The sequence below is a fragment of the Lepidochelys kempii genome, chromosome 1 (assembly GCF_965140265.1).
Source record: "Lepidochelys kempii isolate rLepKem1 chromosome 1, rLepKem1.hap2, whole genome shotgun sequence".
Classification (NCBI taxonomy): domain Eukaryota; kingdom Metazoa; phylum Chordata; order Testudines; family Cheloniidae; genus Lepidochelys; species Lepidochelys kempii.
This window is the reverse complement of record NC_133256.1, coordinates 158138327-158151120: the sequence shown is the minus strand read 5'-3', so window position 1 is coordinate 158151120 and position 12794 is coordinate 158138327. Positions and strand designations below refer to the sequence as shown.

General features: G+C 39.0%; 1 protein-coding gene across 2 annotated transcripts in view; it reads left to right on the top strand.

Annotated features, from left to right (window-relative positions):
- The window catches only part of BACE2 (beta-secretase 2), a 54846-nt gene extending 43179 nt beyond the window's left edge, over positions 1 to 11667 (top strand). The window contains exons 6-9 of one of the 2 annotated variants that reach the window (XM_073360344.1): positions 2167 to 2268; positions 5258 to 5407; positions 6954 to 7122; positions 10928 to 11667. In XM_073360344.1, the coding sequence (XP_073216445.1) occupies positions 2167 to 2268; positions 5258 to 5407; positions 6954 to 7122; positions 10928 to 11181 (675 nt within the window). In that variant the 3' untranslated portion in view covers positions 11182 to 11667. The remainder of the gene's footprint in view (positions 1 to 2166; positions 2269 to 5257; positions 5408 to 6953; positions 7123 to 10927) is intronic. The other variant, XM_073360351.1, reaches the window with a different exon arrangement.
- Positions 11668 to 12794: the final 1127 nt, after the last annotated feature.

The window sequence follows — 12794 nt, the reverse complement described above, 5'->3', positions numbered from 1 at the left end:
ACCTGCAGAGTGAAGCTGCAGGGAGAGGGGGTCTCCTGTAGTGGTCCCTGATGAAGGAATTTGGGGCTGGGTAAGAAGACTTAGCTGAAAGTTTTGTTTTTCCTTTGGGAGAAGGCAAGCTAGGCCCTAGCATCTTCTCTATCGGCTCTGACAGTGGGAAGAGACTATGCCCAGTGTAATGCTAGGTGCAAGATTTTGTTTTTGTGTTTGTTTTTTTGGAACTCGTGTATTAACAAATAAACCGGGCCTCAAGAAGGGCTCTGAGCGGATGAGCAAGACTGTGTGCAGTTTTGTTTAAGGAGCCCTGAACAAAGTGAAAAGGAGGCAGAGCATTGCAGAGGCACCGCTGGCCACAAGGGGTGCTCGGCTGCAGCCACTGTGTAACAAGCACCTTGAAATGGTACTGGTGAGAAGTGGGTTGCCATTGCTTCTGTAGCCTTTTGGTATGAGTCCTTCACAAAAAAAATTGCCACTTAAATCTTTAGTTTTATCACTGAAGTTAAATATTTTTGCAGGTACTGTTGCTGCTATTATTTTCTGTCATTTTTAGAATGCCCAGGCCATGCTAGTCACTGTACAGAAGTCTGAAGACATAGTCCCTGCCACGATCAAAGCAGACCCCTAATTAAAGTTTAGGAGCTAAACAGTAGACAAAGGTCAGAGTAGTTATAAGGTTAGCTAGCTCGTTAGTCCTTCTGAATTTGCATAGATGCACAATGATTACCCTGGGAGGATGAATTGTGATCCACTGGACTTACCCTTCAGTATTTGCTAATGAATTAGGAAATAGAGCATTTTTGTAAAACTTACAGTCACAAGAGACAACAGTCCTCCTTTCCTCTCTGGAAAATCTAATCTCTTTTCTTCAATCCTGGCAAGCTGTCTAGTATTCTGTTGCAGTTACGGTCTTGATCCTTCGGGGTGAGGATTTGGGGGAGCGAAGTGCTGAGTTGCCAGCATAGCTGCCGCATCTGGTGGATTGTTGTCTGTGATCCAGTAAGGTTAATCTAAGGCAAGCAGGCTTTGCATACTGGTGGGTCTAAACACACTGTGACTAGCATAGAAAGCATTGAGCTGTTAGGTTGTGAGTAATATTGCTTTCTTTGCACCTTCACATGTATTTCTGTCAGTGGATGGCCATCATGACTGTGTTTGCTATAAACTGCTTCCAAGTGCAGCTCTGAGATGCTAGTTGGTGGTGACAGGAGTAACTGAAAATAATAAACATGACTGCTGTGCTTATCATTTGTGTTCACTAGCTTGTGGGGTTTGTTTGTTTGTGTGTTAGTTAAACATACATGTCTTGACCACAACCTCCTCCCTCAATTCCCTTTCCCTCTGCTCCATAGAAGCATTTCTGCACACATGCTGAATGAACACTAAATGGTTTGATATAATGCTTAAACTCTCTGCATTTCTTTTAGCAGTGCTCAGCAATCTGCAGGACCAAGCACTACCAAAAGAAAACCAAAGTATCTTTTGGTTTTAACCAGATTTGAGTTTCATCAGTGCATTTCAGAACTTCATTAAAAATATTCCATGTAATTGATATTCATTAAACTTAAGGATTTAAAATTGTGGTGTTACTTCTGTAATTTAAGAGTGTAAACTAATTAAAGACTCTGTTTCCTTGTTTGTTTTTTTTAAATTGTGCCATAAACATCCAACTCCTAAATAATGTTGCATATATTGGTTCAATTGATAGAAAAAGAAGTTCATAGAAAAACCCCTACCATTTCCACATGTTTCTATCATTAACAATAGTCACTAACAGGTATTTTGTAAAAGGCATGCCTTGTTAATGTTTATGTATTCATATACTGTACTTTATGCTTGAGAAGCTTCTGAATTTACTGGATTTTTGTATATGAGAAGAGAAACATGTCAATTTTGCAAGCATGGATTATAATGTGATAAGACTTGAATTCATCATTCTGGTTCAGTGGTTCCTTGTGCACTTCTGCTTTTTTTTTTTTTGTCTACTACAGAAACAGAGGTAAAAAGTAGGTGAAGTGTTTGTTTGACATTTGTATTGTTGATGGTGACTCGTATGATAAGCACTGCTACTGAAAAAGAACAGTCTAGTCATTGTTATGAAGCAACTGACGACACCATTTAACTCTCATACGGTATATTAACTGCGCTCCTTCCCTCTTGTTCTCGTAGTATAATGCGGACAAAGCAATAGTAGACAGTGGCACCACTCTCCTCCGCCTGCCCCAGAAAGTCTTCAATGCCGTGGTCGAAGCAATTGTGCACACATCATTGGTAAGCTGATCTTGTAAAACCTGCCTTGTTCCTGGAAGGAAAACCTGCATGTGGATATTTTCGGGTGTTGTCTAGCACTAGAGTTCGTGAGTTCTCAATCTGGGGGGTCCCGAACTCATGTGTCTGGAGGTTGCGATCACCCCGCCCACGTTGCTAAATGGGCAATGGCTCTGGGTAGGGTCGGGTTCCAGTGTGAAAAAAGGAGTCCTAATATGGAAAAGGTTGAGAACTATTGCAGTGGCATAATGCTTGTTCTGATGCACTGAAGAACCATTAATGTGATTCCCTGCTTCTCAAATTCAGTGCACTTGGGTCTGACAATTAGTTTCACTGATTCAAAAGTAAATGTTCATGAAACATAAAGGGCTGATTCTGCGAGCACTTCCTGTCAGGCATAATGCCTACTGTCATTAGAGTCTCGTGGACTTCAATGAGACTATTCATATCTATAAAGCTACTTATGGGCCTGATTCTGCCACCATTATGTTTAGAAGCATCTTGCTCTGGAACCAGTCCTACTGAAATCAGAACTGTTCATGGAGGGGGAGTCAGAGTATCAGATTCTGACTCACATGAGTAATGTTAGCAGGATCGTGTTTAGCATCCAATATATTTCAGTAGCTGTACTTTCTACTGCAACACAGTGCTGTAGTACCACTTTCAACATGTTTCGCTCGTGGAAGGCACTGTTTCATTGAAATATGACATTTGCTTAGATTAACATTCTGTTAAAAAGTGGTGGTGGGAGGGGGATTCTTAAATTTGGCTAAAATCCTTTATTTTAATGACCTGCATGGTCCATTTATGTGGTATAAAGCCATGCCTCCCAAAATATATTGGTTTGGCATATAAAAATAAGGCAGATAAGTGTAATGTGAGAAACTATTATTCTTGAAATCAAAGCAAGCATTCAAAACCGTATAGTCTTGCCCTGTCCAGGCCTAATGCCAGCACACAGTATTTTTCAGATTGCAAGGTCTATCTTCATAGAGAAGGTTGAGAGAGAAAAGAAGTATTTTCTTTCTAGATTATTTTTGAGTAGTTCAGACCAAAGGCTGAGACCTTCAAAGTGCTGAGCACTCTGTCCTGGGCCAGCCAACCACTTGGCATGTGCTTAACTTCAAGCACACAAGTAGTCCATTGACTTCAGTGGGGACAACTCCCATGATTAAGTGCTTGGCTAGCCCAGGAACAGTGCTCGCCACCTTGCCATACTGAAGCCCTTAACACAGAGCAGCCTGTTCAGTGCTGGATAGCCCACGGGCAACTTTGATCTTTCAGAGTCCTTTGTGGAAATAAGCAGATCACCATCTCAAAACATTTCTCCAGACACTGCTGTTAGGATGATGTCACCCATTCTTTGTAAAATAAGTGAACCCCACACACCATGTGGGAGGAGTACTATGGCATCAGTTTGAGCAGACCTTGTCCTAAAGGGACCAAGGTCAGTTCAGTAGTTAAGATGTTCACCTCAGACTTTAGAAATCCAGGCTGAATTCCCTGCTCTGCATGTGACCTTGAGTAAGTCACTTAATCTTTATGTGCCTCAGTTCCCCATGTGTGAAACAGGGATAATAACACTTCTCTACCTCAGTGATGACGTGAGGCTAAATTAAAGGTTGTGAGGTGCTCAGATACTATAGTAATGGGGGTTATACAAGAATGATAGACAGGTATTGCATTAGGAAATGTTGAAGTCTAAATGATTGATGACTGTGCTCTGACTTCCAAACGGTAGGGGGTTTTTTATTCACATATTTATTTTAAGACTTTAGAGAAAGTTTTAAGCCATGTTTGCAAACACATGTCACCACTGGAATTTTCTATATAATTAATTTCTGGGTATATGGCTTCAATTTGTTATGAGAGTCTATTTTGGTGAATACGCATAAATAAACCATGTAAGAGGAAGTTGGGTTTAGCTTTTTTGTTCGCCTACACAGAATGTTTGGTGTGATGGTGTTTCGTACTGTGTGGTGTGTGCTGTTTCATAAGGAAACAGGAACAGGCACAAAGTACTGCACAGGATTCAGGAAGTGTGTTTGTCTTGTCTGGCATCATGTCAACATTTATGTGCTTCAGGGAGTAGAACAAGATGTTTGTCTTGGGCGGAGAAGCTCTGCAAGGGTTTATTGTTTGCTTGGTTAATACCATGGCTGTAGTAAGAAACGCTGTTCATCAATTTTATTTCAAAAGCATGTCAAGTTGTATGAGGGGTGAGGCAGGAAAAGGGACTAAAGGCCTGATCAAAAGTCTGCTGAAGTCAGTGGAAAGGTTCCCTTTGATTTCAAAGGGCTTTGGATAAGACCCTAAATTCATAGCTTGGAAATCGCATGAAGACAATAGTGTATCTCTGGAAAAGGGAGGAGGTTCTTGACTTTGTTAGATTGTTTGGGTTTAAAATGTACCTACTTCTTTGTATCTATGCTCAGCTCCAGATGTACATGAAAGTTCGGGGAATGGGTGGAGAAGGAGTAACGGCTAGTTACTACTTTTCCTGTTTGTTAATGTTGCAGTAATTGCTCAGGGAGCTTATGAGTTTGACCATCCTGCCTACATATTTACTGCAGCTAGTTAAATAGTTTCTAACTATTCTGTCCCTGCTGCCAAGACTAAATTAGTGTTTTGATCCACAGACCTAATAGAGATGTTGATGTCCCACAGTCCTTCCAAAATCCTACCACTAGGCATATTTATGTGCGTTTATGCCACAATAAGGTTTTTTAATAAACTGTCTTAACACTAATCAGTTTGATGCATTAGAACAGCCTGAAGGGTTGACATGACCTCACTGATGGCTTATAATGGACACAAGCTTCATACGTTTTATCACAGAAGACGACAAACACCTCCACTGGACTTGTCCACCCTTGAGCTCCCCTAGTTAAGGGAGAAGAAAGCATGCCTGAATATTAAAGAGATTAAAATTATTGTTATATGCATCTATTAGAGGATATGTAACATGTGTGTGTCACATTTTTTTCCATAGATCCAAACATTCTCCTCTGGATTCTGGACTGGTTCCCAGCTTGCATGCTGGGATAAAACCAAAACACCATTTTCCTTATTTCCTAAACTTTCTATCTACCTGAGAGATGAAAACTCTAGCAGATCATTTCGGATCACTATCCTACCACAGGTTTGAACTTGTCTTATTTGGATTTGATCAGCCACACTACAGTCTAAAGAAGAAAAGGAGGAGTTGTGGCACCTTAGAGACTAACCAATTTATTTGAGCATAAGCTTTCGTGAGCTACAGCTCACTTCATTGGATGCAGTCAGTGGAAAATACATTGGGGAGATTTATATACACAGAGAACATGAAACAATGGGTGTTACCATACATGCATCCGATGAAGCGAGCTGTAGCTCACGAAAGCTTATGCTCAAATAAATTTGTTAGTCTAGAAGGTGCCACAAGTACTCCTTTTCTTTTTGTGAATACAGACTAACACGGCTGCTACTCTGACTACAGTCTAATAATTCCTTACAGCAACAGAGAAGTAAACTTTATGATGACATAGTTCTTTCATCTTTGCATTCAGCTTGCCTTCTCATCCCATTTGTATAAAGCTATTTTGGTGATGCACAGATAATCAATCCCAGTCATTTATTTAACTATCATTGGAGTTCCTACTTACAAAAAATGTTTTTAATGGTTGTCTGAACAGGACTACTTCTAGATCTGCTGAACGTTTCTGATGAAATTTGAAAGCTAAATTTTAAAAGGGAAAAATTTCAATGACACTTTGCAAAAACATCCCCATTTTTTCGCTAACTGTGGAGCAGAAGGGGGAGTTTTCAAATTGTCAGGAAAAATTCCAAGAATGCTTTTGTACTCTTTTCTCCCATGACAGTGTGAGGCACTTCTTCCTGAAAATGGTACTCTTGGCAAAGGACCTTATTGTCCCTTTGCCAATTTCCCAGTTTGTTTTTATTGTCATTATAGCCTAGATACAGTATGTACTGTCCGTTTTTTAAAATATAATGTGCCACTTCTGCTTTAATCATAAACCAATATAATTCCTGATCGCCTTTTCAGCGTTGGTGGCAATATGAACTAAACATCAATTAACATCAGTTTTACACCCTCTTACCTTGGCTGAAACATATAGGTAAACTTTACATGAAATAGAGAAAAGGCTTGATGTAAGCTTTTTCTGTATTGACCATGTAGCTTGACAGTCTTTCATCCCCTGAGTGAGAAACAAGGGTGTGAAACTGACTTTAGTTTATTCATGTAGAGGCTTGAAGCTGACATGAATGCTCTCTGGATCCCCTGCATCCAGATAATCCTTTTGAATATTTCTGTAATTTGAGTGCATATCCATCCCCCCCCGCACACACACACACACAATAGAAAATGTAAAAAGTTCACTTAGATGAAAGTGAAGGTGACTTTTAAGAGTCAGCTCATTAAAAGTCCAAATTTAACCAGTGTTCCTAGTTCTTAACTCCACTGACACTCTGCCCAGTTTTAAGTATCTTACAACACTCATCTTACTCTAATTCATTCATTTCTTATGAACTCCTGAGTGCTCAAAATTAGAAATCAAAAGCTCTGGAGAACACTCCAGATTAAGAGCCGTGTTATTGCATGCATCCACAGTTATGGACTAATGTCATTATCTTCTAAATACTGTGGATTACTGCTACTTATTTTATTTATTTATTTAAATGAACAGCTTTATATTCAACCCATCCTTGGGATTGGACAGAATTTAGAATGCTACCGGTTTGGCATCTCTTCGTCCACCAGTGCCCTGGTTATTGGTGCTACAGTTATGGAAGGCTTCTATGTTATCTTTGACAGGGCTCAGAAGAGAGTGGGCTTTGCAGTTAGTCCATGCGCAGGTAAGAGAAACATTCCCCATGGGAAATATCTGCCATTTTCAAAACTGGAGCTTTATCAACTGCTCTGTCAACAAGGACAATCATTTTACAAGTTTGCAATTTGCAGATAAGTAGAAGCTGATGCAAATTTTCCACCATTGCCAGTAAAGATGAGATCATAGTAATAAGCCAGCACAGCTTGTAAAAGAGTAAAAATTGTGACTTTCTGACCTTTCACTAGTATCTGAAAACATTAAGGTTGGAAAAGGTGTATATAATTTATTAAAGACTTTTACAGGCTTTTGATGGTCCTAAGCAAATGGTTAAGGAAATGTTGTTACCAAGGGGTACAGAGTAAACTCTTGTCACTCATCTCTTAACTAGTTTTTAGGGAAACATAGGAGAGTGCATCAGTAATTCCCCTTGTGGGGTGCCAGAGCATGGGCTCCATCACAAGCCTAAATGCTCACATTGCTATTTTTAGCCCCACCGTGTGAGCCTGAGTCAAATGACCCAGGCTCTGAGACTTGCTGCCATGGGTCTTTTGTAGCTGTGTAGACATACCTTAAGTGAGCCTAGCCAGCTGACTTAGTTTAGAGCAGCTTCTAAGATGGTGGGCAGGGAGCCAAATGAGCCATAACTGGCTACCTAACAGGTTCCTCTCTCTCTGTGCCCTGTCGTTGTCATAAATCCATGAAATGTGGGTACTTCATACAGTTCTGAGAATCTTACTTCAAAGAAAAGGGATTACACTTGCTGAATAAGAATAGAATCTGTATTTATATTAGCTAGGATATAAACTGATCACCAGCTGGTGCCGGGAAGAATTCCTCTCTCAACCAATCTCCTCAGCATTGTGGTATAGTAACATTTGTCCATGTTTATTATGAGAACTTGCTTTCTTCATGTGATGTAAGCCACTGTCTAAAACAGGCTATTCTGCAGATGTGGCAATTCCCACATACATGTGAAAGTTGATACATGGCCAAATACACTAGTTACTCTGAATTCACTTCTTGACAGCTTCCATATTATGGATATACAAGAGGTCTGGTAAACGAATTTTTCATCAGAAAACCATGAGTATGCATGGTAAACAGTCAGCATGGTGTAAAGAGATTAATCAGCATAACTGGCTTCCCACAGGGGCCAAACCATGACTTCCATAGCAACTGTATTACTGTATTTTAGTGGGACTCTTAAGCCTATTCACCGGCTTAAAATAAACTGAATTACTGATTACGTTTCCTCACTTTTGAGAGCTTGTTGAATACATAGTTTCTTGTCCCTGGTTATATAATGAAACAGGGTTGGTGGTTAATGATAGAACATTGACCTGCACTTTGAATTTGCTGGGTTTTATGGCCTTTTAAATAGGGATTAAAAATATAATTAGCAAAAATTAAGAACTGGACCAAAACCAGTCACTGAACTGAACCCCAAACTTCTTTTGAGGTTTGACTTGGTAAAGTAAGAACTAGCTTATCTCTGGGAACCTTTCTTGCTTGCTCAACCCTTCAAGTTCTCCAAGATGTGCCAGTCAAACATCCCCTATCAGGCATGCACCACACTGCTGTGAGGGAACTAACTGCTGGCTGGATCCCATGTGCTTTAAGCCTCTGGACCTCAGAGTCTAGGCACTGCCCCATCTTGGAGACCCTAGGCACTCTCCTGGGGGTGCTGATCTTCCTGAAAGCATAGATCCTGTGGTCCAGTTGCTAGTTCCTGGGAGTAGGGCTGACTCCTCAGACTCTCACGCCCCATCCCCCCCATATCTTAAACACACCCCCTCTCAGAATTCCAGTAGTGTGGGTGCTTTGGGGGGGTCACAGGTTAACAAAAAACACAAATACAGACTGCACAGGATTCTAACACCATTGCTCTTTAAGTGCACAATAAATACACAGATCTGTAGAAAAATAATAAACTCTACACGCATTTCCCTGCCTCAGTTTCCTCACCACTCTGGAGGAGAGAATTCACAAGTTGTACAGACAGATTCCCCAAATCTTCATACCCTTCTTTCTCACTTACCCCTTCAGTTTCTCCAGTACTTGCCTTGCTTGTCTGGGAGAGAGCTGAAGTTTGAGGAGGGTCTGATAGAGGGCTAGGGGAAAGCTGTCAGTTTATTGCAGGAAGAGAAGAAATCCAAACTCTTACTAGTTCAGATAAGCCTTTGAACATTTGAGCTTAATTTAAGGAAAGCTTCAAAACAAGTTTCTTTCATTTCAAATTTCAAATCTGCCTCAATGTTATTTAAAGGAGTATACTGAAGTAGAATTTGTGAAAAGTTCTCAGGTGATAGGCTGGGGAGAGTAGTCCAGATTCTAAAGATCCAGTTTATTTTAAAACTGTTGGAAAAATTCATAACAAAAACCAGCTTTTGGGGGGATGGAGGGAAGAGGAGGAAGGTTCATAAACTGTGGCTGCCTCATTAGAGCTATTGCAGCCTGTCATTGTCTCTGCAAAATAAAAACAAAGGATTTTGGATCAGGCTCTAAATTCTCACTCAGGAATAGATGTTCAGATCATATGATTTTTTTTAATGTTTTTTTGCTTATTAAGCAATGCAGCTCTCATTAACCATAACTTCTACATGTAGTAAGATTCTGCCTTTAAATTTTTTTGTACTAAATTATAAGAATGTAAGAAATATACTGAGTGTTATCCGTATAAGAGATAAAAGTATAAAATAGCAGTATTTAAAAAAATTAAAATAACTAGTTTGACCATATTGCTGATTGATCATTTTCTAACCTAAATCTGTCAAAGCATTTTCTGAGGGATTCTCATGGCCAAACACAGAAAGCAGATATACAATGGTCATATTTACAGTCATTAAACTTTTATCTAAAGTAATTATCAGACACCGCCAACATTTAAAAATACAAACCACTGAAATGTGTGCTGAAATTTGCTTGGTCTCACTATAAACCTTTCAAATTATGCATGCATGTATGTTTAAAAAGGAGCACCACCCCAGAAGTGAAATTCTTGCCCTATTGAAAGCAATGGCAAAACATACACTGATATAAATTTGTTGGAATTTTAAGTTGTATCATGGGCACCTATGATGGAATCCTGGCTCCATTTTATACCCTAACATAGCTAAAGTGCAACAGTGGTCATAATTGTTGGTTCATATTTAAAAAAAAAACTTTTAATAAATTAGACAGATTTCCCTATTTTATTCAGTTGTATTTTGGTGGGATGTTTTTATGCTCCTGTCAGCTGCTCTGACAACCATTTTTGGTTGCCTTTTTGTTACTCTCAAAACAAATTGAGAGATTATGGACTGTATATATTTAAAGGCTACCTGCAAAGCAGTAAAATTGTGTCCCTTTTTTGCTGTGTTAAAATAGAATATTTTGTCTTATTTTTGTCTTATTTTTGTATTAGTAGTAGCGTCAGGTGTGATTTACATTGGTTTTGCTGGAAGACTCCATGGGTGATTGGTGAAATATGGGGAATGACACATCACCCCTAGAAATTAGTTGACAGGGAAAGTGTTTATTATGTAGAAGTAGTAAGAAGGGATAGAAAAGCACTGTTGTTTGTCATACAGTGTAAACCCTAACACATTAACCTGATGTCTTTACCACAACTGTTCCCTGGTTTTTCCAAAAATGTAGATAAAGCATAATTCTTATCCAAAAACTGTGTGAAGAGCACAGCGCTGATGCAGTTATTCCAAATATCTAAAATACAGAACTATTTGAATTTGCTACTGTTGTAGTTTATTTTAAATCTTGCTAAGAAAAGTCATCTCTTCCCATCCTTCAGCATTAGCTGTTTAGATAATGTTTCTCTTTTTGTAATTTCTCAGAAGTTGGTGGCTCTCCAGTATCTGAGATTGAAGGCCCTTTCACCACATCAGATATAGCAAGCAACTGTGTTGCCAAGATAACCTTCCATGAACCGATGTTGTGGATTATCTCTTATGCTCTCATGAGTTTATGCGGAATCATCCTCCTTGTCTTGATAATCTTTCTGCTTCTTCCACCTCGCTGTCAGCATTGCTTCACTGACAATGATGTAGTCAATGACGAGTCATCGTTAGTGCGTCATCGATGGAAATGAGGAACTTGATCAAAGTCAAAGAACCTTGGATTCTCTTAACACAATTAAGGATAAAGTTTCCAACCATGGAGAGAAAGCCAAGGCCATCTTCCATATACATTAATCTCAAATCACTGTTCTACTGCTGGATACTCTGCAGGCATATTGCATCATAACTTTTACGCTTTATTTTCTAACACTGATTCTGACCAAAACATTATAACCTTACTCAAGTGCTACCTTACTGGTTCTGCTCCTCAATAGCACAGCTGAACCTTTAAGATCTCAGTAGTGCTTTTAAAAACAAAAACAACCAAAAAAAACCAACATTGTGATGTTCTTCCATCAGATGCACAATGTTACTCATCCCTTTCTCACAAGAAGAAAAGAACTGTCAAGTTTCTAATCTTAATCAAGCCTTGAATATAGAAAGAAAAAAGAACCATAAGTTTTATTGATTTTTCTTATTAATCACATTAAAGAAATACTATTTTCTGTTTACAGCAATTCATTTTCAAACAGTGCTCACAGCGCGGGGGAGAGGGAAAGGTGAGTCTTGTGCAGCAGATGGAAGAAAGTCAGGTCAAGCAGAAATTTTATTTTATTTTCCAAGAAAATAAACTGCTGACATTTGAATGGGTCTCCCTTTGTAGGCCATCCTTCCTAAATAGATTGAAGAGGGAAAATGGGAAACCAAAACTACTCAGCTTTAGTGTAAAACAAGACTACCTCTGTTAATTTATAAGGATACTTACTCTTGGTAAGTGTGGCGCACATAAAACTGCTCTTAAACCACTAGAAATCTCTTACCACAAGATGCATTTTCTTGACTCCCAAATAGTTATTGCTTAATCCTCCTTTTATAAAATAGTTTTTCACTTAAACACGTTAAGGTATGTCAGCTTAGCTCTGGCATGTCCATCTTGGTGAAAAATATATTGACGCTGAGCGGTGGGAACGCTAGGTAAGAGACTGAAAAGTACTGGTCCAGTAATCCTAAAAATTATATTAAAAATAAAAAACCACTCTGGACCAGATTATTATCTCAGTTGTACAAGCATAAATCTGGAGTTTAACGGAGATCAGAATATGACCCTTTCTTCAAATATTGATGAGTATTTTCTTATAGCTAGTAAGCCAGTGTTGCAGTAGCTCAACCTTGCTTTTCTTCGTAAAGTTCTTGCCCAGTCAATGGGGTGGCGGGGGGAGGGAAGGGAGGGAGGAACAGTGCTAGGCTTAGAAATTCAATTATAGTTACACTTTTTAAACACGACCTACATTTTGTCCCCTGGCTAAAAGTGCCTCTTACGGTGTTTTATTATAGTTTCAGATTGCTGGGTTGTCTGAGGAAATAGCTGGAGTTTGTTTATACATCTGAAAATGCTTTTCTTGGAACTAGGAGTAGGAAATTTCTGCATAGGTCTTGTTTTGGTTTTTTTTCTTCTTCTGGCCTTATAAAAAATCTATACTAAGAAATGTAAAAATCTGCATAGCAAGAATGAGAAAAATGTGTTAGAATTAGGCTTATTTTCATAGATTTTTATCCCGATGATATTTCTCACTATAAATCCACACAACTTCCCTTTTATTATTGTTAAAAAATAGACTTTTTTTTTCCTTTCTCAGTTCTAATA